Source organism: Monodon monoceros, unplaced genomic scaffold (assembly GCF_005190385.1).
Source record: "Monodon monoceros isolate NGI ecotype Baffin Bay Population unplaced genomic scaffold, NGI_Narwhal_1 Super_Scaffold_18, whole genome shotgun sequence".
NCBI classification, from domain to species: Eukaryota; Metazoa; Chordata; class Mammalia; order Artiodactyla; family Monodontidae; genus Monodon; species Monodon monoceros.
This window is the reverse complement of record NW_021703774.1, coordinates 123768497-123794779: the sequence shown is the minus strand read 5'-3', so window position 1 is coordinate 123794779 and position 26283 is coordinate 123768497. Positions and strand designations below refer to the sequence as shown.

General features: G+C 34.9%; 1 protein-coding gene across 1 annotated transcript in view; it reads right to left on the bottom strand.

Moving 5' to 3' along the window:
• Nucleotides 1-26283, bottom strand: part of WDR78 (WD repeat domain 78) — a 117619-nt gene that overhangs the window by 30763 nt on the left and 60573 nt on the right. The window contains 1 exon segment of the mRNA XM_029228003.1: nt 15620-15814. Coding sequence (XP_029083836.1) covers nt 15620-15814 — 195 coding nt within the window.

Genomic DNA, 26283 nt, shown 5'->3' with positions numbered 1-26283 from the left:
ACAAATAAACAATCAAAACCAATAGCTCTGAAAGGAGACATAAATACACAATTATAATTGGAGATTTCAACACTCCTCTCTCAATAACTGGTAGAACAAGTAGGCAGAAAATCAGGTGGCCTGAACATCACTATCAACCAACTTGACCTAACCAACATTTATAGAACATTCTATTCAAAAACACCAGAATATATGTTCTTCTCAAGTACCATAGCACATTCTTTAAGATGGACCATATTATGGACCATAAAACGGCTTTAGACCACAATGGAATTAAATTAGAAATAAGAGAAAGATAGCTAGAAAATTCCAAAATATTTGTATATTAACACATTTATAACAACACATGGGTCAACGAAGTCTCAAGAGAAATTTTAAAATACATTTTAATGAACTGAAAATACAACATATCAAATCTTATGAGTTTCAGCTAAAGCACTGCTTAGAAAGCATATATGAGAAAAGAAAGAAAGTTAAATTTGTATCTCACATGTGATCCACCCATTCCACTCCTAGGTACTGACCCAAGAAAAATGAATGCAAATGCCCGTACAAAGACTTGTATACCAATATTTTTACCAACTTTATTTGTAATGGCCCCAGACTAGAAACAAATATAAATCAACAGGTGAAAGGATAAACACAGTATAGGATATTCATACAATGGAATACTAGTCAGTAATAAAAAAGAGTGAACAATTGATACATGCAACCACATGAGTGAATCTGAAATAATAATTTTGCTGAGGAAAAGAAGCTAGATAAAAAAGAGTACATAATGTACATTTATATAAAATTCTAGAAAATGCAAACTACTAATCTATATAAGGATATAAAGCAAATCAGTGGCTTCTTAAGGATAGGAGAGGGGCAAAGAGGAATAAGAAGGAAGGATTATAAAAGACATGAAAAAAACATTTGAGATATACATATATATCATTATATATAATTGTATATATTCATTGATTGTGGTGATATATCAAAGCTTTTGAATTGTATGCCTTAAGCATTGGCAGTTTATTGTCACTTATACTTCAATAAAGCTGTTAAAAAATAACAGTGGTATATCACTCTTTAAATGAATCCCAGATAATATAAATACCACAGCATTTTTTAACTGTGAAAAAAATTACAATCATTGACATGCATAGGTTTTAGCCGTACAGTTTGATGAGTTTTGATAAATATACACACTGATGTAACCAACAATCCAATCAAGATGCAGAATATATCCATCAACTGAAAAAGTTTCCTCATGCTACTTTCCAGTCAAACCTAATCTACCATAGGCAGGCACTGGATTAATTTCTAAAACCTTGGAGTAGTTTTGTTGGTTATAGCATATCATGAAAATGGGCCCATTGGTATGCATTCTTTTGTGTCTGAATTCTTTCACTTAACAATGTTTTTGAAATCCATCAAGGTTATTATGTATATAAGTAGCGCACTCAGTTTTACTGCTGAGTAGTGCTCCAGCATTTGTTTAAGCATTGACCTACTGATGGATACCTGGGCTTTTTCCAGTTTGGGGTTATTATGAATAAAGCTATAATGAGCATTCTTATATAAGTCTTTTTTGTGGACATATTTTTTTCTCTTGGGTAAATACCCAGGAAAAGGATTATTGGGTCATTGGATGGATCTGTGTTTAACATTTTAAGGAACTTCCTAGCAGACGTCTGGGTTGTACAATTTTATACTCACACAGCAATATATGAAAAACCCAAGCTGCTCCATGTTTTTGCTAACACTTGGTTTTGCCAGTCTTTTTAATTTCAGCCATTCCAGCTAGTGTATTGATTTTAACTTGTATTTCCTTGATGACTATGTTTAGTACATTTTCAGGTGTCTATTTGTTGGGTGAAGTTCCTGTTCAAACCTTTTGTCTAATTTTTTTAACATCTTTATTAGAGTATAATTGCTTTACAATCTTTTGTCTGTTTTTTCATTAGTCTGTTTATCTTCTTTTTATTGGGCTGTAAATAAATGTCCATTACATATTCAAAACTTAAGTCTTTAGTCAAATGTATGTATTGTAAACATATTTTTCTATTCTGTTGCCTTGCATTTTTTTCCTATCAGTGTTATTCAAAGAGCAGGTGTTTTAACTCTTGCAAAAGTCTTATTTTTTTCCTTTATGCCTTGGGATTTTTGTGTATTAAGTATCTTTTCTTAGGCTAAGATCACAAATAATTTTTCTTATATCTTCTTCTAGAACTTCATAGTTTTAATTTTTACATTTAAATCTATGGCCCATTCTGAGTTAATTTATACATATGAGGTGACAGTTGATCTTCATTTTTCTGCCCCTATGGATATCCAATTGTTTCAGCACCATTTTTAAAAGATCAGCCTTCCTCTATTGAATCACCTTGGCATGTTTATTAAAAATCAATTGACCATATAGGTCTGTGTTTATTTCTGTACTCACTACTCTGTTTCAATCATCTATATGTCTATCCTTAGACAAATACCACACCGCCTTGATTACTGCAGCTTTGTAGTCACTTGTAATCTGGTGGGGTAAGTCCTTCAACTTTATTCTTCTGTTTCAAAGTTGACTTAGTTATTCTAGGTCCTTTGCTTTGCCATATAAAATATAGAATTATATTGTCAATTAATTATCTTTAAAGAAATTTAAAATGGTGAGAAATGTCTCTTACTTTTACTCACATTTTCAAATTCTAGCATTCTCCATTTCTTTGTTTAGATTCTGGTTTCTATTATTATTTTCCATCAGTCTGAAGAACTTCCTTTAATATTTTTTACAGTGCTGGTCTGCTAGCAATGAATTCTCTCAGTTTTTGTTTGTCTGAACATGTTTTTATTTCATCTTGATTTTTGAAGGATATTTTCTCTACATATAGAATTTTTTAGCACAGTAAAAATGTCATTGCACTGGCTTCTGGCTTCTGTTAAGAAATAAGGGCATTATTAGCTTTCTTCCCTAAATGTAACATGTTTTTTCTGGCAACTTTTAAACGTTCTTTTTTTTGATATATTACTTATAATGTGCCTCAATGTGGTTTTCATTGTGTTTATCTTGCTTGGGTTTCATTGAGCTTCTTATAATTGTTGGTTTAAAGATTTTTTTCAAGTATGGAAAATTTCTAGCTACTCTTTCTTCAAATATTTTTCTGCTTTCCCTCTTCTTTATTCTAGTACTACAATTCCAATTACATGCATGTTAAATCACATGATCTTGTGACACAGGTCACTGAGGCTCTTATTTTTTTTTTTGGCCTTGTTTATCTCTGTACTCCAGTTTGGAATGTTCCTCTTGCTTGTCTTTGAGTTCACTGATCTTCAGTTTTTAGTATTCTGTTAAACCCAAACAGCAAATTTTTCATTTCATGTATTATGTATTTCAGCTCTAGAAGTTCTGTTTGGTCCTATATGTAGCTTTCATTACTTTCCTCATTGTATTCTTATTTTCTTTAAATCCTTAAGCATATTTTTATAGCTTTTTCTTTAATAAACTTTATTTTTTTAGAGTAGTTTTAGGTACACAGCAAAAATGAACTCAAAGTGCAGAGTTCCCAAATACTCACACACAGATATATGCACAGCCTCTTCCAGATCAACATCCTGCACCACTAGTACATTTGTTACGATCAGTGAACCCATACTGACAAATCCTTATCCCCCAAAGTCCATAGTTTACATTAGGATTCACTCTTGGTGTTGTACATTCTATGGGTTTGGATGAGTGTACAGTGACATGTACCCACCATTATGTATCATGCAGAATAGTTTCATCACTCTAAAAATCTTATGTGCTCTGCTTATTCATTTCTCCCAACCCTCTGATCCCTGGAAACGCCTGATTTTTTTACTGTCTCCATACTTGTTCCCTTTCCAGAACGTCATACAGTTGTAATCAGAGCATGTAGCCTTTTCAGATTGGCTTCTTTCACTTAGTAACATGCATTTAGGTTTTCTCCATGTCTGTTCATGGCTCGATAAGTAATTTCTTTTTAGTGCTGAATAATATTCTATTGTCTGGATATACTGCAATTTATTCATCCATTCACCTACTGAAGAACATTTGTTTGCCTTCAAGTTTGGGCTATTATGAATAAAGCTGCTATAAACATCTGCATGCAGATTTCTGTGTGGATATAATTATTCAACTCCTTTGGGTAAATACCAAGGAGTGCAGTTATGGACCATATGGTTACAGCATGTTTAGTTTTGTAAGAAACTGCCAAACTATCTTCCAAAGTGGACGAACTATTGTGCATTCCCACCAACACTGAATGAGAATACTTGTTGCTCCACATCTTTGCTAGCATTTGGTAGTATCAATGTTTTGGATTTTAGCTATTCAATAGTTTTGTGGTGGTATCTCATTGATGTTTTAATTGGAAGTTCCTTAATATATAATGTTGAGTATCTTCTTACATGCTTATTTGCCCTCTGTATATCTCTTTGGTGAGGTATCTGTTAGGTCTTTTGACCATTTTTAAAAATTATGTTGTTTGTTTCCTTATTGTTGAGTTTTAAGAGATATTTTTATATATTGGATGAGTCCTTTACCAGATATGTCTTTTGCAAATATTTTCTCCAGTCTGTGACTTGACTTCTCATTCTATTGACAATGTCTTTCATAGGGCATAAGTTTTTTTGTGTTTTTTTAAATTAGTTTTTATTGAAGTATAGTTGCTGTAAAATATTATATAAGTATGTACAATATAGTGATTCATAATTTTTAAAGATTATACTCCATTTACAGTAATTATAAAAATTGGCTATATTCCATGTGTTGTACAATATATTCTTGTAGCTTATCCTATACCTAATAGTTTGTATCTCTTAATCCCCTACACGGCCCCTCCTACATTCCCTCTCCTCACTGGTAGCCACTAGTTTGTTCTCTATAAGTTTGCTTCTTCTTTTGTTAGATTCACTAGTTTTTTGTATTTTTAGATTCCACATATAAGTGATACACAGTACATGTCTTTCTCTGTCTGACTTATTTCACTTAGCATAATGCCCTCCAAATCCATCCATTTTGCTGCAAATGGCAAATTTTCATTTTTATTTTTGGCTGAGTAGTATTCCATTGTATATATATACCATATTTTCTTTATCCATTTATCTGTTGATGGACACTTAGGTCGGTTCCATATCTTGGCAATTGTAAATAATGCTGCTATGAACATTGGGGTACATGTACATTTTAGAATTAGTGTTTTTGGTTTTTTTGGCATATATCCAGGAGTGAAATTTCTGGGTCATACAGTATCAATATGGTATAACTTTTTTTTTTTTAATATGGTATAACTTTTTAATTGCAATGAAGTCTGGCTTATCAATTATTTCTTTCAATAGATCATGCCTTTGATGTTAAATCTAAAAAGTCATCATCATACCCAATATCCTCTAGATTTTCTCCTGTGTTGTCTTCTATGAGTTTTATAGTTCTGCATCTTACATTGAGGTTTGTGATCCATTTTGAGTTAATTTTTCTGAAAAGTGTAAGGTCTGTATCTACATTCTTTATTTTTCCCATAAATATTCAGTTGTTCCAGTACCATTTGTTGAAAAGACTATCTTTTCTTTCCATTGTATTGCCTTTCCTCTTTGGTCAAAGATCAGTTGGCTATACTTATGTGTATCTATTCCGGGCTTTCTGTTCTGTTTCATTGATCTGTGTGTCTATTCTTTCACCAATACCACACTGTCTTAACTACTGTACCTTTATGGTAATTCTTGAAGTCAGGTAATTCCAGTCCTCCAACTTTGTTCTTCTCCTTCAATATTGTGTTAGCTATTCTGGGTACAATAGCTTTTTAAAATTCCTTGTCTCGAGTTAGTGTCTCCCTACAATTAGGGCACCTGCTGGCCACTGGTGGGGAACCCTGACACCCAAGGAGATGGGAAGAACCCCCAAGTGAACCGGATCTTCGTTCACTAGCCGGGGGTTCGGCCGGCTCTGCAGCGGGAGCTCCGAGTCTGAACCACTGGACTAACAGAGAACCTCAGACCCCAGGGAATATTCACTGGAGTGAGGTCTCACAGAGGTCCTCATCTCAGCACCAAGACCCAGTTCTACCCAACAGCCTACAAACTCCAGAGTTGGAAGCCTCAGGCCAAATAACCAGTAAGACAGGAACACAATCCTACTCATTAAAAAAAAAAAAAAAATGAGATGGCAGAAAATTATGTCACAGATGAAGCAGCAAGGTAAAAACCTACAAGACCAAAAACTTGAAGAGGAAATAGGCACTCTACCTGAAAAAGAATTCAGGGTAATGACAGTAAAAATGATCCAGAATCTCGGGAAAAAAATGGAGGCACAGATTGAGAAAATACAAGAAACGTTTAACAAAGATCTAGAAGAACTAAAGAACAAACAAACAGAGATGAACAACACAGTAACTGAAATGAAAAATACACTAGAGGGAATCAATAACAGAATAACTGAGGCAGAAGAACGAATCAGTGAGCTGGAAGACAAAATGGTGGAAATAACTGCGGAGGAGCAGAATAATGAAAAGAGAATGAAAAGAATTGAAGACAATCTCAGAGACCACTGGGACAACACTAAACACACCAACATTCGAACTATATGGGTCCCAGAAGAAGAAGAGAAAAAGAAAGGGACTGAGAAAATATTTGAAGACATTATAGTGGAAAACTTCCCTATCATGGGAAAGGAAACAGTCACCCAAGTCCAGAAGTGCAGAGAGTCCCATACAGGATAAACCCTAGGAGAAACACACCAAGGCACATATTAATCAAACTAACAAAAATTAAACACACAAAAAAATATTAAAAGCATCAAGGGAAAAACAAAAAATAACATACAAAGGAATGCCAATAAGATTAGCAGCTGATTTTTCGGCAGAAACTCTGAAGGTCAGAAGGGAGTGGCAGGATATACTTAAAGTGATAAAAGAGAAAAACCTACAACCAAGATTACTCTATCCAGCAAGGATCTCATTCAGATACGACAGAGAAATTAAAAGATTTTCAGACAATTGAAAGCTAAGAGAGTTCAGCACCACCAAAACAGTTTTACAACAAATGCTAAAGAAACTTCTCTAGGCGTGAAATACAAGAAAAGAAAAAGACGCACAAAAACAAACCCAAAACAATTAAGAAAACTGTAATAGGAACACACATATCAATAATAACCTTGAATGTAAATGGATTAAATGCCCAAACAAAAGACACAGACTGACTGAATGCATATAAAAACAAGACCCATCTATATGCTGTCTACAAGAGACCCACTTCAGACCTATGGACACATACACACTGAAAGTGAAGGGATGGAAAAAGATATTCCATGCAAATGGAAATCAAAAGAAAGCTGGAGTAGCAATATTCGTATCAGATAAAATAGACTTTAAAATAATGAATGTTACAAGAGATAAGGAGGGACACTACATAATGATCAAAGGATCGATCCAAGAAGAAGATATAACAATTATAAATGCTTATGCACCCAACATAGGAGCACTTCAATACATAAGGCAAATGCTAACAACCATGAAAGGAGAAATCAACAGTAACACAATAATAGTAAGGGACTTTAACACCCCACTTACACCAATGGACAGATCATCCAAAATGAAAATAAATAAGGAAACACAGCTTTAAATGATACATTAAACAAGATGGACTTAATTGATATTTATAGGACATTCCATCCCAAAACAGCAGAATACACTTTCTTCTCAAGGGTTCATGGAACATTCTCCAGGATAGATCACACCTTGGGTCACAAATCAAGCCTTGGTAAATTTAAGAAAAATGAAATCATATCAAGCATCTTTTCTGACCACAACACTATGAGATTGGAAATAAATTACAGGAAAAAACTGTAAAAAAACACAAATACATGGAGGCTAAAGAATACGTTACTAAATAACCAAGAGATTGCTGAAGGCCTCAAAGACGAAATTAAAAAATACCTAGAAACACATGATAACGATATGCAATGACCCAAAACCTATGGGATGCAGCAAAAGTGGTTCTAAGAGGAAAGTTTATAGCAATACAATCCTACCTCAAGAAACAAGAAAAACTACAAATAAACAATCTAACCTTAAACCTAAAGCAACTAGAGAAAGAAGAACAAACAAATCCTAAAGTTAGTAGAAGGAAAGAGATCATAAAGATCAGAGCAGAAATAAATGAAATAGAAATGAAGAAAACAATAGCAAAGATCAATAAAACTAAAAGCTGGTTCTTTGAGAAGATAAACAAAATTAATAAACCCTTAGCCAGACTACTCAAGAAAAAAAGGGAGAGGACACAAATCAATAAAATTAGAAATTATAAAGTAGAAATCACAAGTGACACTGCAGGCATACAAAGGATTATAAGAGACTACAACAGACAACTATATGCCAATAAAATGGACAACCATGCAGAAATGAACAAATTCTTGGAAAGGTACAATTTTCCAAGACTGAACCAGGAAGAATTAGAAAATATAAACAGATTGATCACAAGTAATGAAATTGAAACCGTAATTAAAAATCTTTGACAAAAAAAAAGTCCAGGACCAGGTGGCCTTACAGAAGAATTCTATCAAACATCAAGAGAAGAGCAAACAGCAATCCTTCTCAAACTCTTCCAAAAAAAAGCAGAGGGAGAAACACTCCCAAATTCATTCTACAAAGCCACCATCACCCTGATACCAAAACCAGAAAAATATATCACAAAATAAAGAAAATTATAGACCAATATCACTGATGAACGTAGATGCAAAAATCCTCAACAAAATACTAGCAAACAGAATCCAACAGCACATTAAAAGGATCATACACCATGATCAAGTGGGATTTATCCCAGGGATGCAAGGATTCTTCAGTATACGCAAATCAATCAATGTGATACACTACATTAATAAATTAAGGAATAAAAACCATATGATCATCTCAATAGATGCAGAAAAAGCTGTTGACAAAATTCAACACCCATTTAGGATAAAAACTCTCCAGAAAATGGGCATAGAGGGGACCTACCTCACCATAATAAAGGCCATATATGACAAACCACAGCAAGCATCATACTCAATGGTGAAAAACTGAAAGCATTTCCACTAAGATAAGGAACAAGACAAGGATGCCCATTCCCGCCACTCTTATTCAACATAGTTTTGGAAGTCCTAGCCACAGCAATCAGAGAAGAAAAAGAAATAAAAGGAATATAAATTGGAAAAGAAGATATAAAACTTTCTCTGTGTGCTGATGACATGATACCATACATAAAAAATCCTAAAGATGCCACCAGAAAACTACGAGAACTAATCAATGAATTTGGTTAAGTAGCAGGATACAAAATTAATGCACAGAAATCTCTGGCATTCCTATATACCAACAACAAAAATCAGAAAGAGAAATTAAGGAAACACTCCCATTTACCACTGCAACAAAAAGAATAAAATACCTAGGAATAAACCTGCATAAGGAGGCAAAAGACTTGTACTCAGAAAACTATAAAACACTGATGAAAGAAATCAAAGATGACATAAACAGATGAAGGAACATACCATGTTCTTGGATTGGAAGAATCAACATTGTGAAAATGACTATACTACCCAAAACAATCTACAGATTCAATGCAATCCCTATTTAACTTCCAATGGCATTCTTCACAGAATTAGAACAAAAAATTTTACAATTCATATGAAAACACAAAAGACCCCGAATAGCCAAAGCAGTCTTGAGAAAGAAAAGCAGAGCTGGAGGGATCAGGCACCCTGACTTCAAACTATACCACAAAGCTACAGTAATCAAGACAGTATGGCACTGGCACAAAAACAGAAATATATATCAATGGTACAGGATAGAATGCCCAGAGATAAACCAACGCACATATGGTCATCTAATTTACGACAATGGAGGCAAGAACATACAATGGAGAAAAGACAGCCTCTTCAATAAGTTGTGCTTGGAAAACTGGACAGCTACATGTAAAGGAATGAAATTAGAACACTACCTAATACCATACACAAAAATAAACTCCAAATGGATTAAAGACCTAAATGTAAGACAAGACACTATAAAACTCTTAGAGGAAAACATAGGAAAAACACTCTGACATAAATCACAGCAAGATCTTTTTTGACCTACCTTCTAGAGTAATGGAAATAAAAACAAATGGGACTTAATTAAACTTAAAATCTTTTGCACAGCAAAGGAAACCATAAACTAGACAAAAAGACAACCCTCAGAATGGGAGAAAATATTTGCAAATTAAACAACAGACAAAGGATTAATCTCCAAAATATACGAACAGCTCATGAGCTCAATATCAAAAAAACAAACAACCCAGTTAAAAAATGGACAGCAGACCTAAATATACATTTCACCAAGGAAGACATACAGATGGCCAAAAGGCACATGAAAAGATGCTCAGCATCAGCATCACTAGTTATTAGAGAAATGCAAATCAAAAGTACAATGAGGGGACTTCCCTGCTGCTGCAGTGGTTGGGAGTCTGCCTGCCAATGCAGGGGATACGGGTTCAAGCCCTGTTCTGGGAAGATCCCACATGCCACAGAGCAACTAAGTCCATGCACCACAGCTACTGAGCCTGCACTGCAGAACCCACGAGCCACAACTGCTGGGCCTGCATGCCACAACGGCTGAGGACCGCGTGCCTAGAGCCCGTGCTCCGCAACAAGAGAGGCCACTGCAATGAGAAGCCCATGCACTGCAACGAAGAGTAGCCCCCACTTGCCATGACCAGAGAGAGCCCGTGCACAACAACAAAGACCCAACGCAGCCAAAAATAAATAAATAAAAATTTTAAAAAACAACCAGAAAAAGCACTACAATGATGTATCACCTCATGCCAGTCAGAATGGCCATTATCAAAAAATCTAGAAACAATAAATGCTGGAAAGGGTGTGGTGAAAAGGGAACCCTCCTGCACTGTTGGTGGCAACGTAAATTGATAAAATCACTATGGAAAACAGTATGGAGGTTCCTTTAAAAACTAAAAATAGAACTACCATATGACCCAGCAATCCCACTACTGGGCATATACGCTGAGAAAACCATAATTCAAAAAGACATGTACCACAATGTTTATTGCAACACTATTTACAATAGCCAGGACATGGAACCAACCTAAATGTCCATCGACAGATAAATGGATAAAGAAGATGTAACACATATATACAATGGAATATTATTCAGCCATAAAAAGAAAGGAAATTGAGTTATTTGTAGTGAGGTGGATGGACCTAGAATCTGTCATACAGAGTGAAGTAAGCCAGAAAGAGAAAAACAAATACCATATGCTAATACATATATATGGCATCTAAAACAAAAAATGGTACTGATGAACCTAGCTGCAGGGCAGGAATAAAGACATAGACATAGAGAATGGACTTGAGGACACGGGGTAGGAGGGGGAAGCTGGGGTGATGTGAGAGTAGCATCAACATATATACACTACCGAATGTAAAATAGTTAGCTAGTGGGAAGCAGCAGCACAGCACAGGGAGAACAGCTCAGTGCTTTGTGATGACCTAGAGGGGTGGCATAGAGAGGCTCAAGAGGGATGGGATGTGGGGACAGGTGTATGCATATGTCTGATTCACTTTGTTGTATAACAGAAACTAACACAATATTGTGAAGCAATTATACTCCAATAAAGATCTATTTTTAAAAAAAAAGTCCTTGTCTGCTTTCACACCATCTCAGTCATCTTTTCATCTGTTTCTATTAACTGATTTTTCTCAGTTATGGCTCACATTTTCCTGCTTCTTTACGTGACTAGTAATTATTTTTATTGGAGGCTGTACATCATAAAATTTACAGCATGAATGACCAGACTGTGTTTTCTTCCAAACAATACAGTTTGAAGTTTGTTTTATCAAGCAGTGAACTTATGTTCAGATTATCTTGCTTTTTAAATTAGCTTTTTCTAAAGTGTGTGAAGGTAGGGGTCTAGACTAGATAGAACAATTTAAGTATGAATGTATCTGATAATAAAGCTCTCAAATATATACAGTAAAATTAATAAGCCTAGAGAAAATAGAGACAAATCCATAATCATAATTAAAGATTCTAAAAATACTCTCTCATTAGTTGATAGAACAAGTCAGCAAAAACTCAATAAAAATGAAAGATTTGTAAAACACTATCAATCAATTTGACATAATTAACATCTAAAGAATACTGCACTAAATAATAGAATACCCCATCTTCTTGAATGTGGAACATTCATCATATGCTGGGCCATAAAACAATTCTTAATAAATTTCAAAGGGTAGAAATCATATAGAATATGTTCTCTGACCACCATGCCGATGTTAAATTAGAATTCAGTAAGAAAAGATGAATTAAAAATTACAAAAAACTTGGAAACTAAACAGTATACTTTTAACTAACCTAAACGTCAAAGAAAAACCCACAGGGAAAATTAAAAATTATTTGGAACTGAATAATAATAAAAACACAAGATATCAATATTTGTAAGAGGCAGGAAAATTTATAGTATTAAATGCCTATCTTAGACACGACAAAAGATGTAAAATCAATGATCCAAACATCCATCTTAAGAAGCTACAAAAAGAAGAGTAGATTAAATTCAACGAAGAAAAACATAAAAGTAAAAATGAAAATAACTGAAGTTTTTTTTTAAAAAGACCAAAACATTGAGAAAATCATTGAAACAAGAAGATATTTTTTGAAAGGATTACTATAATTGAAAAAGCCCCAACCAGACTAATAAAAAAGAGAGAAAAGTCAAAAATGACCAATATCAAGAATGAAACAGGAGATATCACTATAAATCCTACAGGTATCAAAAGAATTTAAAGAGAGGATATTATAAACAACTTTATGCATATAATTTCAACAACATAGACAAAACGTGTAAATTCCTCACAAATTACCAAAACTGATACAGGTAGGAATAGAATAACCCTATATTTGTCAAAGAAATTAAATTTGCAATTTGAAAACTTTCTGTAAAGAAAACTCCATCCCAGATGGTTTCACTGGTAAATTTTATCAAACATTTAAAGAAGAAATAATACACAAAATTTTTTTGAAAACAGAGAATGAGGGAAGACTTTCAAAACTCATACTATAAGTCCATCATAACACTAAAGAACTTCAAAGGAACAGAAAATTACAGAAAAATATGTTGCATGAGACTAGTCACGAAAATTCTCAATAGAATATTAGAAAATTGAATTCAACAGTATATAAAAAGGATAATATATCATAACCAAGTGAAGTTTAACCAGAGGAATTCAGTTTGTTTTAACATTTTAAAATAAAGCACTGTAACTGGCCACATTGACAGATTAAAGGAAAAAATTACATAATTGTTTTAATAATTTAGAAAATGTTTTGAACAAAATTCAACACCCATTTATGTTTAAAAATGTCTAGCAAACTGGAATAAGGAAATTTCCTCAAACCAGTAAAAGGCATCTATAAAAAACTATACTTAACATCTCATTTAACAATGAAATACTGAATTCCTTTATCCTAAGTTCAGAAACAAGACAAAGACATTTGCAACCTTGGGGCAGGCAAAGATTTCTTAGAGAAGACATGGAAAGTATTTACTACAAAAGGATAAACTGATAGATAAGACTTCATCAAAATTAAAAACGTCTGCTCAACAACAGACAAATATATAAGTTATAGGCTTAAAGAAAATAGTTGTATCTTTCAAAGAGCTTGTATCCAGAATATATTAAAAAAAAAAAAAGCTCCTACTACTTGATTTTTTTAAAAAAGACAACTCAACTTTAAAATGCGCAAAGAACTTGACCAAATATTACACAGAAGAAGATATACAAATGATAAAAAAAGTTATTAAAAAGATTGCCAGCGGCAGGCATTATCAAGAATGCGGGGCTTCCCTAGTGGCAGTGGTTAAGAATCCATCTGCCAATGTAGGGGACACGGGTTCAAGCCCTGGTCCGGGAAGGTCCCACAAGCCGCCGAGCAACTAAGCCCATTCACCACAACTGCTGAGCCTGCACTCTATAGTCCATGAGCCACAACTACTGAGCCCGTGTACCACAACTACTGAAGCCCACGTGCCTAGACCCCATGCTCTGCAACAAGAGAAGCCACCGCAATGAGAAGACCGTGCACTGCAATGAAGAGTAGCCCCCGTTCAGCAATGAAGACCTACCACAGCCAAAAAAAAAAAAAAATAAGGTGGAGCAACTCCTGTATATTTCTTGTGGGACTGTAAAATGGTACAAATAGAATCTGGAAAGGTATTTTGCAGTTATACATACATCTATCCAAAGACCCAATAATTCCATTTCTAGGTATTTATCTAAGAGAAATTAAAACATATATCCACAAAAAGAAACACAAAAGTGGTCATAGCAGCTTTATTCATAACAGCTCAAAGATGTACGGGTGTCCATCAGCAGGTGAATGAATATACAAATTATTATGGTATATTCATAAAAAGGAGTAGTACTCAGAAAAAAAATGAACTACTTATATACATATCAATGTAGATGAATCTCAAAAACATTATGTTAAGTAAAAGAAGCCAGACACAAAAGAATACTTACTATACGAACCCACTTATATGATATACCAAAACAATTTCTCTATAGCGATAGAAATCAGCTTAATGCCTGTGTATAAGGGTGTACATTTTAACTGGAAAACAGCAGAAGGGAACTTTTGGGGTTGGTAAATATATTTTCTGTCTTGATTACAGTATTAGTTATATAGGCTTATACATTCTTAAATATATCAAATTATGAGTTAAATATATGTATTTCATTATATGCAAATCTTACCTCATTAAAAAATTTCCTACTATATTTCTATTTCTCAGATATATTTAAAGAAGTGATCTACCACCAGTTTTGTTTTTAAAACATCAAAATTTACAGCACTCAGTAAAATTTTAATCTTATAACTCTAATTATGGGACGAAAAATTTATATATATGATAAAAATTTTAAAACATCAACCTAATGTGAGATAAGAAACATAGTTTTTCAATATTCTTAGATGTAAGTAAGCAAAAAGGTTTACATCCATTTGTCACACACGCAATTTTGTAACCTAATTTTTTGATGTAGAAGATCAGTTTTGACTCGAAGGATCAAGAAAGATTTCTTAAAGGAGTTGGCCCTAAGTCATACTTGAAAGCTAGGAATTGAAATTGAAAAGTTGAATTAGATAATCTCTCAAATCCTACAAAATATTTTGTGAATCTATGAGATGGGATTTGTAGCAATAAGAGTATGTAATAAAATTAGGGAGAGGTAATAAAAGCTAGAACCTGGAAAGTATAAATGGCAATGGAAAGGGGGGTCTGATTATGAGAGAATAATTCAATGAGGGGACAATGGAGAGGAAAGGGCCAAAGGTAAAGGTCTACACCTTTTTCTTTCAGGTTCCTGGTCTGGACTCTCTTGCTACTCATATGTTTAGTGCTGTAAACTATATAAAAATGTCTTCTGATCAGTGATAACTCAGTCTAGATATTGCATTTAGAAATAATAACATCATTTGATTTTTTAAATTATTTGAGCTTAACTAAAAGTGATTATTTTTAAATACCTTTTTTAAAGTACAAAATCGTTATTTCAAAACAACACCATGTTTTTTTACAAAAGATTTTTAGTATATAATGTATTAAATACCTTTTAAAACAGGAAGCTGACGATAAGCTGCAAGTTTTGGCTGAAATATATTTTCCATTATAACTCGTTCCATAAAAAATAAGTCCTGTTGGAACTTATCAGATTTCAATACTGCCTCTGAGTTGTCTTCTTCTTCATCATGGACTGTAGCCAGAATTACATTTTCAATATCCATTAGAGAACTACCTTCACTAACTGTAAAATACAAATATGATGCAATGCTAAAATAATTCAAATAATATTAGCTGGTTTGTACATTCTAAAGATTTAAGAAATGACATTTTGCCACCACTATTTGTTTTCCTCCGGTATTTAACAACTTCAATAGACATTTATTGAACATCTTTTACAAACCAAGCACATACAAGATATACATAAATTATCTCATTTTGGAATTCTTAACCACTCAAAAAATGTGTGTTTTCCAGAAAATAAGCAATGATAACTCATAAGGTAATTTGTATCTCTATATATTTTTATTCAAACTGAAATAAAATTATTAGCAGTCTTCAGATAAAGGTTTGATTTGATTATTGCTTTATAGGAACAATAAATTAATTTTTATTGATTTTACTTTTATTGATGCTATAACAAATTACCAAAAACTTAGTGGACTAAAACCATACAAATGTATTATCTTAGAGTTCTGTAGGTTAGAGGTCTGACTCAGGTCTCACTGGGCTAAAACAAAAAAGTTAATAGGGTTATGTTCCTTTCTGAAGGCTCTAGAGGAGGATTCATTTCCTTGCCTTTTCCCACTTCTAGAGGCCACCAGCAACCCTTCCTCTATCTTCAAGAGACAGCAATATTGCATCTCTCTGATAGTCTCCTGTCATTACATTTCTCTCTGACCAGAACTGGAAAAAGTGCTCCAATTTTAAGTACCCGTGTGATTAGTTTGCGTCCACTCCAGTAACCCAGGATAACCTCCTTCTCTGAAGATCCTTAATGTAATCACATCTGGAAAGTCTCTTTTGTCATGTAAGGTAATTTATTCACAGGTTCCAGAGATTGGGATGTGTATATATTTGGGGAATGATTATTCTGCCTACCACATTACTTAGTAAAAAAAACAGAATGAAGGGGAATCCTGCATCCATGAAGATGGAGTAGACACTTTTTCTTATTCCTTTTCTAAATACAACTAAAAACCCTGGACATCATATATAAAACAAACATAGGAAGCCTTTGAAAACCTTTGATAAAAGGAGGCAAAGCAACAAGAGAGCTCAGGAAACAAGGAATGACACAGTGGTGAGTTCCCTGGATTCCTTATTGCTGCATATACTCCAGACAAACCTCCTCTCTCTAGCCAAAAGACCAGGAAAATAAAAACCTTGCAAGAGAAAAAAAAAAACAAACTTTTAGAATATAACCATTCCACTCCAGACAAAAACACAGAGAAAAAATTGTAGCCCCACCCATTCCACAAATTCCACTAGCCAAGTGGGGAGCCTAGACTTCCATCCTTGCCAGGCTCTAACAAGGCATCCCAATCTCCTAGCCTTCCAGTGGGTGTGGTGTCAGAAAAGGATCAGTAAGGAGCCAGGACTTTCAATCCTAACAAAAATAATAACTGTGCTGCCCTTTCTGCAATGTCAGTGGAGACCAGTTGGGGAACATGGAATTCCACACCTGTCTGGCAGTAACAAGATGTCCCTTCTTCTCCTCAATAGAATAGTCAGAGTTGGACTGGTAGAGTCAGAACTTACAGAACTGCCCCAAAGTAATAAAGCCAAGTCCCAATCCATGGTGTCAGGGAGTGGTAATGAGGTGCTCCTATCCCTCCCAGTCATACAGGCATCAATGGAAATCAGAGCTCCCCACCTGCCCCTGCAAAACAGTAGTGAGGAGATGATCCCCTCCCTCACTGTAATTGAAGGTCAAGTGGAGAACATGGATTTCTACAAAACCCCACTTCTACTCCCACCTGGCAGTAATGGAGCAGTAAATTCCCCTGTCAAAATAGTGTCAAACAAAGCCTGCTAAAAAGGAAGGTTTAGAGAAGATCCAGTTCTCATGACATAATGCCCAAAATTTCTAAATTTCAACTGAAAGTCACTCATCATAAAAAGACCCAAGAAAATCTCAACGTAAATGAAACAAAGAAAAAACAAAGAAAATCAATAGATGCCAACACTGAGATGACAGAGATATGTGAATTACCTGAAAGTTTAAGGCAATCATCAAAAAAATGTTTCAAGCATTTATGAACACATGTGAAACAAATGGAATAATAGAAAGTATTATCAAAGAAATTAAAAATCTTAGTAAATCAATTCAAGAACCAAACGGAAATTTTAGAACTGTAAAATGAAATAATCAAAATTTTAAAATTCAATGGATGGGCTGAACAGCAAAATGAAGGGGACAGAGGAAAGAATTATTGAATTTGAAGAGAGAACAATAGAAATTACCTAATCTGAAAAACAGAAAGAAAATAATCTGAAAAAAAACAAAAAAGAACAGAGGCTCAAAGGCCTGTGGGACTATAACAAGATATCTAACATTCATGTCATTGGGGAGAGCAGAAAGAGGATGAGGCTGAAAAATGTACTTGAAGAAATAATAGCTGAAAATTTCCAAAATTTAGCAAAGAATAATATAAAGAATCAAGAAACTCAGTGAATTCCAAAGAAGATAAGCCTAAAGAAATCCACACCAAGGCATCATACTCAAATTTCTCAAAACTGAAAACAAAGTAAACAAAAATATAGAAAGCATTAAAGAAGAAATGATGTCTTATATATAGAGAGAAATAATTTGAATAACAGCAGATTTGTCATCAGAAACCATGGAGGCCAGAAGGAGGTGGCACACATATTCTAAGTGATGAGAGAAAATAACTTTCAACCAAGAATTCTAATCCACTAAAAATATTTTATAGGAATAAAGGTGAAATTAAGATATTCTCAGATGAAGAAATACTAAGAGAATTTGTTGCCAGCAGATCTTCCTTAAGAATGGCTAAAGGAGAATGGCTAAACAAGAAGGAAATTATTTTTGAAAAGAATTTTGGAATATCAGAGAGAAAAACAGAATGTGGAGAGTAAAAATATAGGTAAATACAATTTCCTTCTCTTCAGTTTTCTTATTTATGTTTGATGGTTGATATAAAAAATTATAACTAGCTGATACAGTTCTAATGTTCAAATACTCCATTTAAATATTTAAAGGAAATATTTAGGGCAAACATATAAACAGGGGAGAGTGAAAAGATATAAAGGGGGGGAAGATTTCTACTCTTAAACTGGTAAAATGTCAACACAAGTGGACTGCAATATGTAGAGCATCCACTAAGAAAAACTCCACAAAGAGATAAACTCAGAAATACCATATATATATTAGAATGGAATTGTGAAAAAAAAAATGAGTTACCAACAGGAAGACTGAAAGTGGGGGAATGGAAAAAGGTATTCCATTCAAATGGAAATTAAAAGAAAGCTGGACTAACTATACTTATATCAGACAAAATAGACTTTAAAACAAAGACTATTACAAGATACAGAGAAGGGCATAATATAATGATAAAGGGATCATCCCAACAAAAAGGAAAACACTTGTAAATATATACATACACTCAACATAAGAACATTTAACTACATAAAGCAAATTCAAATACACATAAAGGGAAAGATTTTATAATAATTTAACAAGAATTATTATAATCGTAGAATAATATAACAATAATACATAATTGTATAATAATAGAAAGGGACGTTTACACCCCACTTACATCAATGGACAGATGATCCAGACAGAAAATCAAAAGGAAACATTTGGCTTATACAACACATCAGACCAGATTGTTTAATAGATATACAAAACATTCATCAAAAAAACAGCAGGATACACATTCTTTTCAAGTTCACATTGAATATTCTCCAGGGTAGATCACATGTTAGTCCATGTACAGGTTTCAGTAAATTTAAGAAGACTGAAATCATATTAAGCATGTTTTCTGGCCACAAAGGTATGAGACAAGAAGTCAACTACAAGAAGAACCTGGAAACACAAACATGTGGAGTCTAAACAACATGCTAGAAAACAACAAATGAGTTACTGAAGAAATCAGAGAGAAAATCAAAAAATACCTTGAGATAAATGAAAGTGGAAATACAACATTGCAAAATCTATGGGATGCAACAAAAGCAGTTCTCTGAGGAAAGTTTATAGTGATACAGGTCTATCTCAGGAAACAAGAAAAATCTCAAACAATTTAAAATTACACCTACAGGAACTAGAGAAAGAAGAACAAACACCCCCACACAGTTACTAAAAGGAAGGAAATAATAAAGATCAGAGCAGAAATAAATGAAATAGGCACTAAAAAACAATAGAAAAAAATCAATGAAACTAAGAGCTGGTTCTTTGAAAAAATAAACAAAATTGATAAACCTTTAGCCAGACTTTTCAAGAAGGAAAGAGGGCTCAAATAAATAAAATCAGAAATGAAAGAGGAAAAGTTACAACCAACACTACAGAAATATAAAGTATTATAAGAGATTATTATGAACAATTACATGCAAACAAATTGGACAGCCAATTTGTTGTTTAGAAGAAATGGATAAAGTCCTATAAATACACAACCTACAAAGACTTATCATAATAAAATAGAAAATCTGAACTAACAGATGACTAGTAAGGAGATTCACTAATTAAAAACCTTCCAACAAACAAAAGTCCAAGACCAGACAGCTTCACTGGTGAATTCTACCAAATATTTAAAGAAGGATTATTACCTATTCTTCTCAAATTATTCCAAAAGATTGAAGAGGGAACACATCCAAATACATTCTATAAGGCCAACATACATACCAAAATCAAAGACAGTAAAAACAAAAAGAAAACAATAGGTCAACATCCCAGATAAACATAGATGCAAAAATCCTCAACAAAATATTAACAAACAAAATTCAACAGTACATTAAAAGGATCATACACCATAATCAAGTGGGATTTATCCCAGGCATGCAAAGATGGCTCAGTATCTGCAACTCAGTCAACATGATACACCACATTAACAAAACAAAGGGTAAAAATCATATGATCATTACAACAAATGCAGAAAAAAGTTTTGATAAAAGTTAACATCAGTTTATGATAAAAACTGTCAACAAAGTGGTAATAGAGGGAACATACTTCAACATAATAAAAGCCATATATGACAAACCCACAGCTAATATCATAGTCAAAGTGAAAAGCTGAAAGCATTGCCTTTAAGATCAGGAAAAAGACAAAGTTGTCCACTCTTACCACTATTATTTAACATAGTATTAGAGAGACCTTCAAGATGGCAGAGGAGTAAGACGTGGAGATTCCCTTCCTCCCCACAAATACATCAGAAATACATCTACATGTGGGACAACTCCTGCAGAACACCTACTGAATGCTGGCAGAAGACCTCAGACCTCCCAAAAGGCAAGAAACTCCCCACGTACCCGGGGAGGGCAAAAGAAAAAAGAATAAACAGAGACAAAAGGATAGGGATGGGACCTGCACATCTGGGAGGGAGCTGTGAAGGAGGAAAAGTTTCCACACACTACGAAGCCCCTTCACTGGTGGAGACGGGGTGGCGTGGGGAAGCTTCAGAGCCGCGGAGGAGAGCGCAGCAACAGGGGTGCAGAGGGCAAAGCAGAGAGATTCCCGCACAGAGGATCGGTGCCGACCAGCACTCACCAGCCGGAAAGGCTTGTCTGCTCACCCACCTGGGCAGGCGGGGCTGGGAGCTGAGGCTCGGACTTCGGAGGTCAGATCCCAGGGAGAGGAATGGGGTTGGCGGCATGAACACAGCCTGAAGGGGGCTAGTGCACCACGGCTAGCCGGGAGGGAGTCTGGGGAAAAGTCTGGAACTGCCTAAGAGGCAAGTGACCATTGTTTCAGGGTGTATGAGGAGAGGTGATTCAGAGCACCGCCTAAACGAGCTCCAGAGACAGGCGCGAGCTGTGGCTATCAGCACAGCTGCCACTGCCTGGGGCCCATGATCCAGGGACAACATTCCTGGGAGAACACACAGTACACCTCAGGCTGTTGCAACGTCATGCCAGCCTCTGCCACTGCAGGCTCGCCCCGCATTCCATACCCGTCTCTCCCCCCAGCCTGAGTGAGCCAGAGCCCCCTAATCAGCTGCTACTTTAACCCCATCCTGCCTGAGAGAAGAAAAGACGCCATCAGGAGAACTACACGCAGAGGCAGGGACAATTCCAAAGCTGAACCGCAGGAGCTGTGCGAACAAAGAAGAGAAAGGGAAATCTCTCCCAGAAGCTTCAGGAGCAGCGGATTAAATCTCCACAATCAACTTGATGTACCCTGCATCTCTGGAATACCTGAAGAGATAATGAATCATCCCAAAATTGAGGCAGTGGACTTTGGGAGTAACTGTAGACTTGGGGTTTGCTTTCTGCATCAATTTGTTTCTGATTTTATGTTTATCTTAGTTTAGTATTTAGAGTTTATTATCATTGGTAGATTTGTTTATTGATTTGGTTGCTCTCTTCTTTTTTGTTTTTTTATACATATATAGATTTTTTTTCCTTTTTCTCTTTTTGTGAGTGTGTATGCTTCTTTGTGTAATTTTGTCTGTATAGCTTTCCTTTTACCATTTGCCCTAGAGTTCTGTCTGTCTCTTTTTTTTGTTCGTTTGTTTGTTTGTTTAGTATAGTGTTTAGTGCTTGTTATCATTGGTGGATTTGTTTTTTGCTTTGGTTGCTCTCCTTTTTCTTTCCTTTTTTCTTCTTTTTTGTATTACTTTCTAAATTTTTTTATTTTTAATAATTAAAAAATTTTATTTTAATAACTTTATTTTATTTTTTTTTCTTTCTTTTTTTCTCCCTTTTCTTCTGAGCCATGTAGCTGACAGGGTCTTGGTGCTCTGTTCAGGTGTCAGGCCTGTACCTCTGAGGTGGGAGAGCCGAGTTCAGGACACTGGTCCACAGGAGACCTCCCAGCTCCACGTAATATCAAACAGCGAAAGCTCTCCCAGAGATCTCCAACTCAGCTATAAGATCCAGATCCACTCAACAACAAGCAAGCTACAGTGCTGAACACCCTGTGCCAAGCAACTAGCAAGATAAGAACACAACCCCACCCATTAGCAGAGAGGCAGCCTAAAATCAAAATAAGGTCACAGACACCCCAAAACACACCAGCGGTCATGATCCTGCCCACCAGAAAGACAAGATCCAGCCTCATCCACCATAACACAGGCACCAGTCCCCTCCACCAGGAAGCCTACACAACCCACTGAACCAACCATACCCACTGGGAGCAGACACCAAAAACAATGGGAAATACGAACTTGCAGCCTGCAAAAAGGAGACCCCAAACACAGTAAGTTAAGCAAAACGAGAAGACAGAGAAATAACAGCAGATGAAGGAGCAAGATAAAAACCCATCAGACCAAACAAATGAAGAAGAAATCGGCAGTCTACCTCAAAACGAATTCAGAATAATGACAGTAAAGATGATCCAAAATCTGGGAAATAGAATGGAGAAAATACAAGAAATGTTTAACAAGGGCCTAGAAGAACTATAGAGCAAACAATGATGAACAACACAATAAATGAAATTAAAATTTCTCTAGAAGGAATCAATAGCAGAATAACTGAGGCAGAAGAACAGATAAGTGACCCAGAAGATAAAATAGTGGAAATCACTACTGCAGAGCAGAATAAAGAAAAAAGAATGAAAAGAATTGAGAACAGTCTCAGAGACCTCTGGGACAACACTAAATGCACCAACATTCAAACTATAGGGGTCCCAGAAGAAAAAGAGAAAAAGAAAGGATCTGAGAAAATATTTGAAGAGATTATAGTTGAAATCTCTAATATGGGAAAGGAAATAGACAATCAAGTCCAGGAAGCACAGAGAGTCCCATACAGGATAAATCCAAGGAGAAACACACCAAGACACAAATTAATCAAGCTTTCAAAAATTAAATACAAAGAAAAAATATTAAAGGCAGCAAGGGAAAAACAACAAATAACATACAAGGGAATCCCCATAAAGTTAACAGCTGAACTTTCAGCAGAAACTCTGCAAGCCAGAAGGGAATGGCAGGACATATTTAAAGTGATGAAACAGAAAAAACCTACACCCAAGACTACTCTACTCAGCAAGGATCTCATTAACATTTGATGGAGAAATTAAAACCTTTACAGAGAAGCAAATGCTAAGAGAATTCAGCACCACCAAACCACCTTTAAAACAGATGCTAAAGGAACTTCTCTAGGCAGGAAACACAAGACAAGGAAAAAACTTACAATAACAAACCCAAAACAATTAAGAAAATGGTAATAGGAACATACAGATTGATAACTACCTTAAATGTAAACGGATTAAATGCTCCAACCAAAAAATATAGGCTGGCTGAATGGATACAAAAACAAGACTCATATGTATGTTGTCTACAAGAGACCCACTTCAGACCTAGGGACACATACAGACTGAAAGTAAGGGGATAGAAAAAGATATTCCATGCAAATGGAAATCAAAAGAAAGCTGGAGTAGCAATTCTCATATCAGACAAAATAGACTTCAAAATAAAGACTATTACAAGAGACAAAGAAGGACATTACATAATGATCAAGGGATCAATCCAAGAAGAAGATAAAACAATTATAAATATTTATGCACAAAGCATAGGAGCACCTCAATACATAATGCAAATGCTAACAGCCATAAAAGGGGAATTGACAGTGACACAATCATAGCAGGAGACTTTAACATCCCACTTTCACCAATGGACAGGTCAGCCAAAATGAAAATAAATAAGGAAACACAAGCTTTAAATGATACATTAAACAAGATGGACTTAATTGATATTTATACAACAATCCATCCAAAGAAAACAGAATACACTTTCTTCTCAAGGGCTCATGGAACATTCTCCAGGATAGATCATATCTTGGGACACAAAGCAAGCCTTGGTAAATCTAAGAAAATTTAAATTGTATCAAGCATCTTTTCTGACTGCAGCCCTATGAGACTAGATATCAATTACAGGAGAAAATCTGTAAAAAATACAAAAACATGGAGGCTAAACAATACACTACTAAATAACCAAGAGATCACTTAAAAAATTAAAGAGGAAATCAAAAAATACCTTGAAACAAATGATAATGAAAACACGATGACCCAAAACCTATGGGATGCAGCAAAAGCAATTCTATGAGGGAAGTTTATAGCAGTACAAGCTTATCTCAAGAAACAAGAAACATCTCAAATAAACAACCTAAACTTACACCTAAAGCAATTAGAGAAAGAAGAACAAAAAAACCCAAAGTTAGCAGAAGAAAGGGAATCATGAAGATCAGATCAGAAATCAATGAAAAAGAAATGAAGGAAACAATAGCACAGATTAATGAAACTAAAAGCTGGTTCCTTGAGAAGATAAACAAGATTGATAAAGCATTAGCCAGAGTCATCAAGAAAAAAAGGGAGAAAACCCAAATAAATGGAATTAGCAATTAAAAAGGAGGAGTAACAACTGACACTGCAGAAATACAAAGGATTATGAGAGATTGCTACAAGCCACTATATGCCAATAAAATGGACATCCTGGAAGAAATGGCCAAATTCTTAGAAAAGCACAAGCTTCTGAGACTGAACCAGGAAGAAATAGAAAATATAAACAGATTAATCACAAGCACTGAAATTGAGACTTTGATTAAAAACCTTCCAACAAACAGAAGCCCAGGACCAGATGGCTTCACGGGCAAATTCTATCAAACATTTAGAGAAGAGCTAAGACCTATCCTTCTCAAACTCTTCCAAAATATAGCAGAGGGAGGAACACACCCAAATTCATTCTATGAGGCCACCATCACCCTGATACCAAAACCAGACAAAGATGTCACAAAGAAAGAAAGCTATAGGCCAATATCACTGATGCAAATATCCTCAACAAAACACTATCAAACAGAATCCAACAGCACATTAAAAGGATCATACACCATGATCAAGTGCGGTTTATCCCAGGAATGCAAGAATTCTTCAATATATGCAAATCAATCAATGTGATACACCATACTAACAAACTGAAGGAAAAAAACCATATGATCATCTCAATAGATGCAGAAAAAGCTTTCGACTAAATTCAACACCCATTTATGATAAAAACCCTTCAGAAAGTAGGCATAGAGGGAACTTACCTCAACATAATAAAGGCCATATATGACAAACCCACAACCAACATCATTCTCAATGGCGAAAAACTGAAACCATTTCCACTAAGATCAGGAACAAGACAAGTTTTCCCACTCTCACCAGTATTATTCAACACAGTTTGGGAAGTTTTAGACACAGCAATCAGAGAAGAAAAAGAAATAAAAGGAATCCAAATTGGAAAACAAGAAGTAAAGCGGTCACTGTTTGCAGATGACATGATATTATACATAGAGAATCCTAAAGATGCTACCAGAAAACTACTAGAGCTAATCAATGAATTTGTAAAGTAGCAGGATACAAACTTAATGCACAGAAATCTCTTGCATTCCTATACACTATTGATGAAATATCTGAAAGAGAAATCAAGGAAATACTTCCATTTACCACTGCAACAAAAAGAATAAAATACCTAGGAAGAAACCTACCTAAGGAGACAAAAGACCTATATGCAGAAAACTATAAGACACTAAAGAAAGAAATTAAAGATGATACAAACA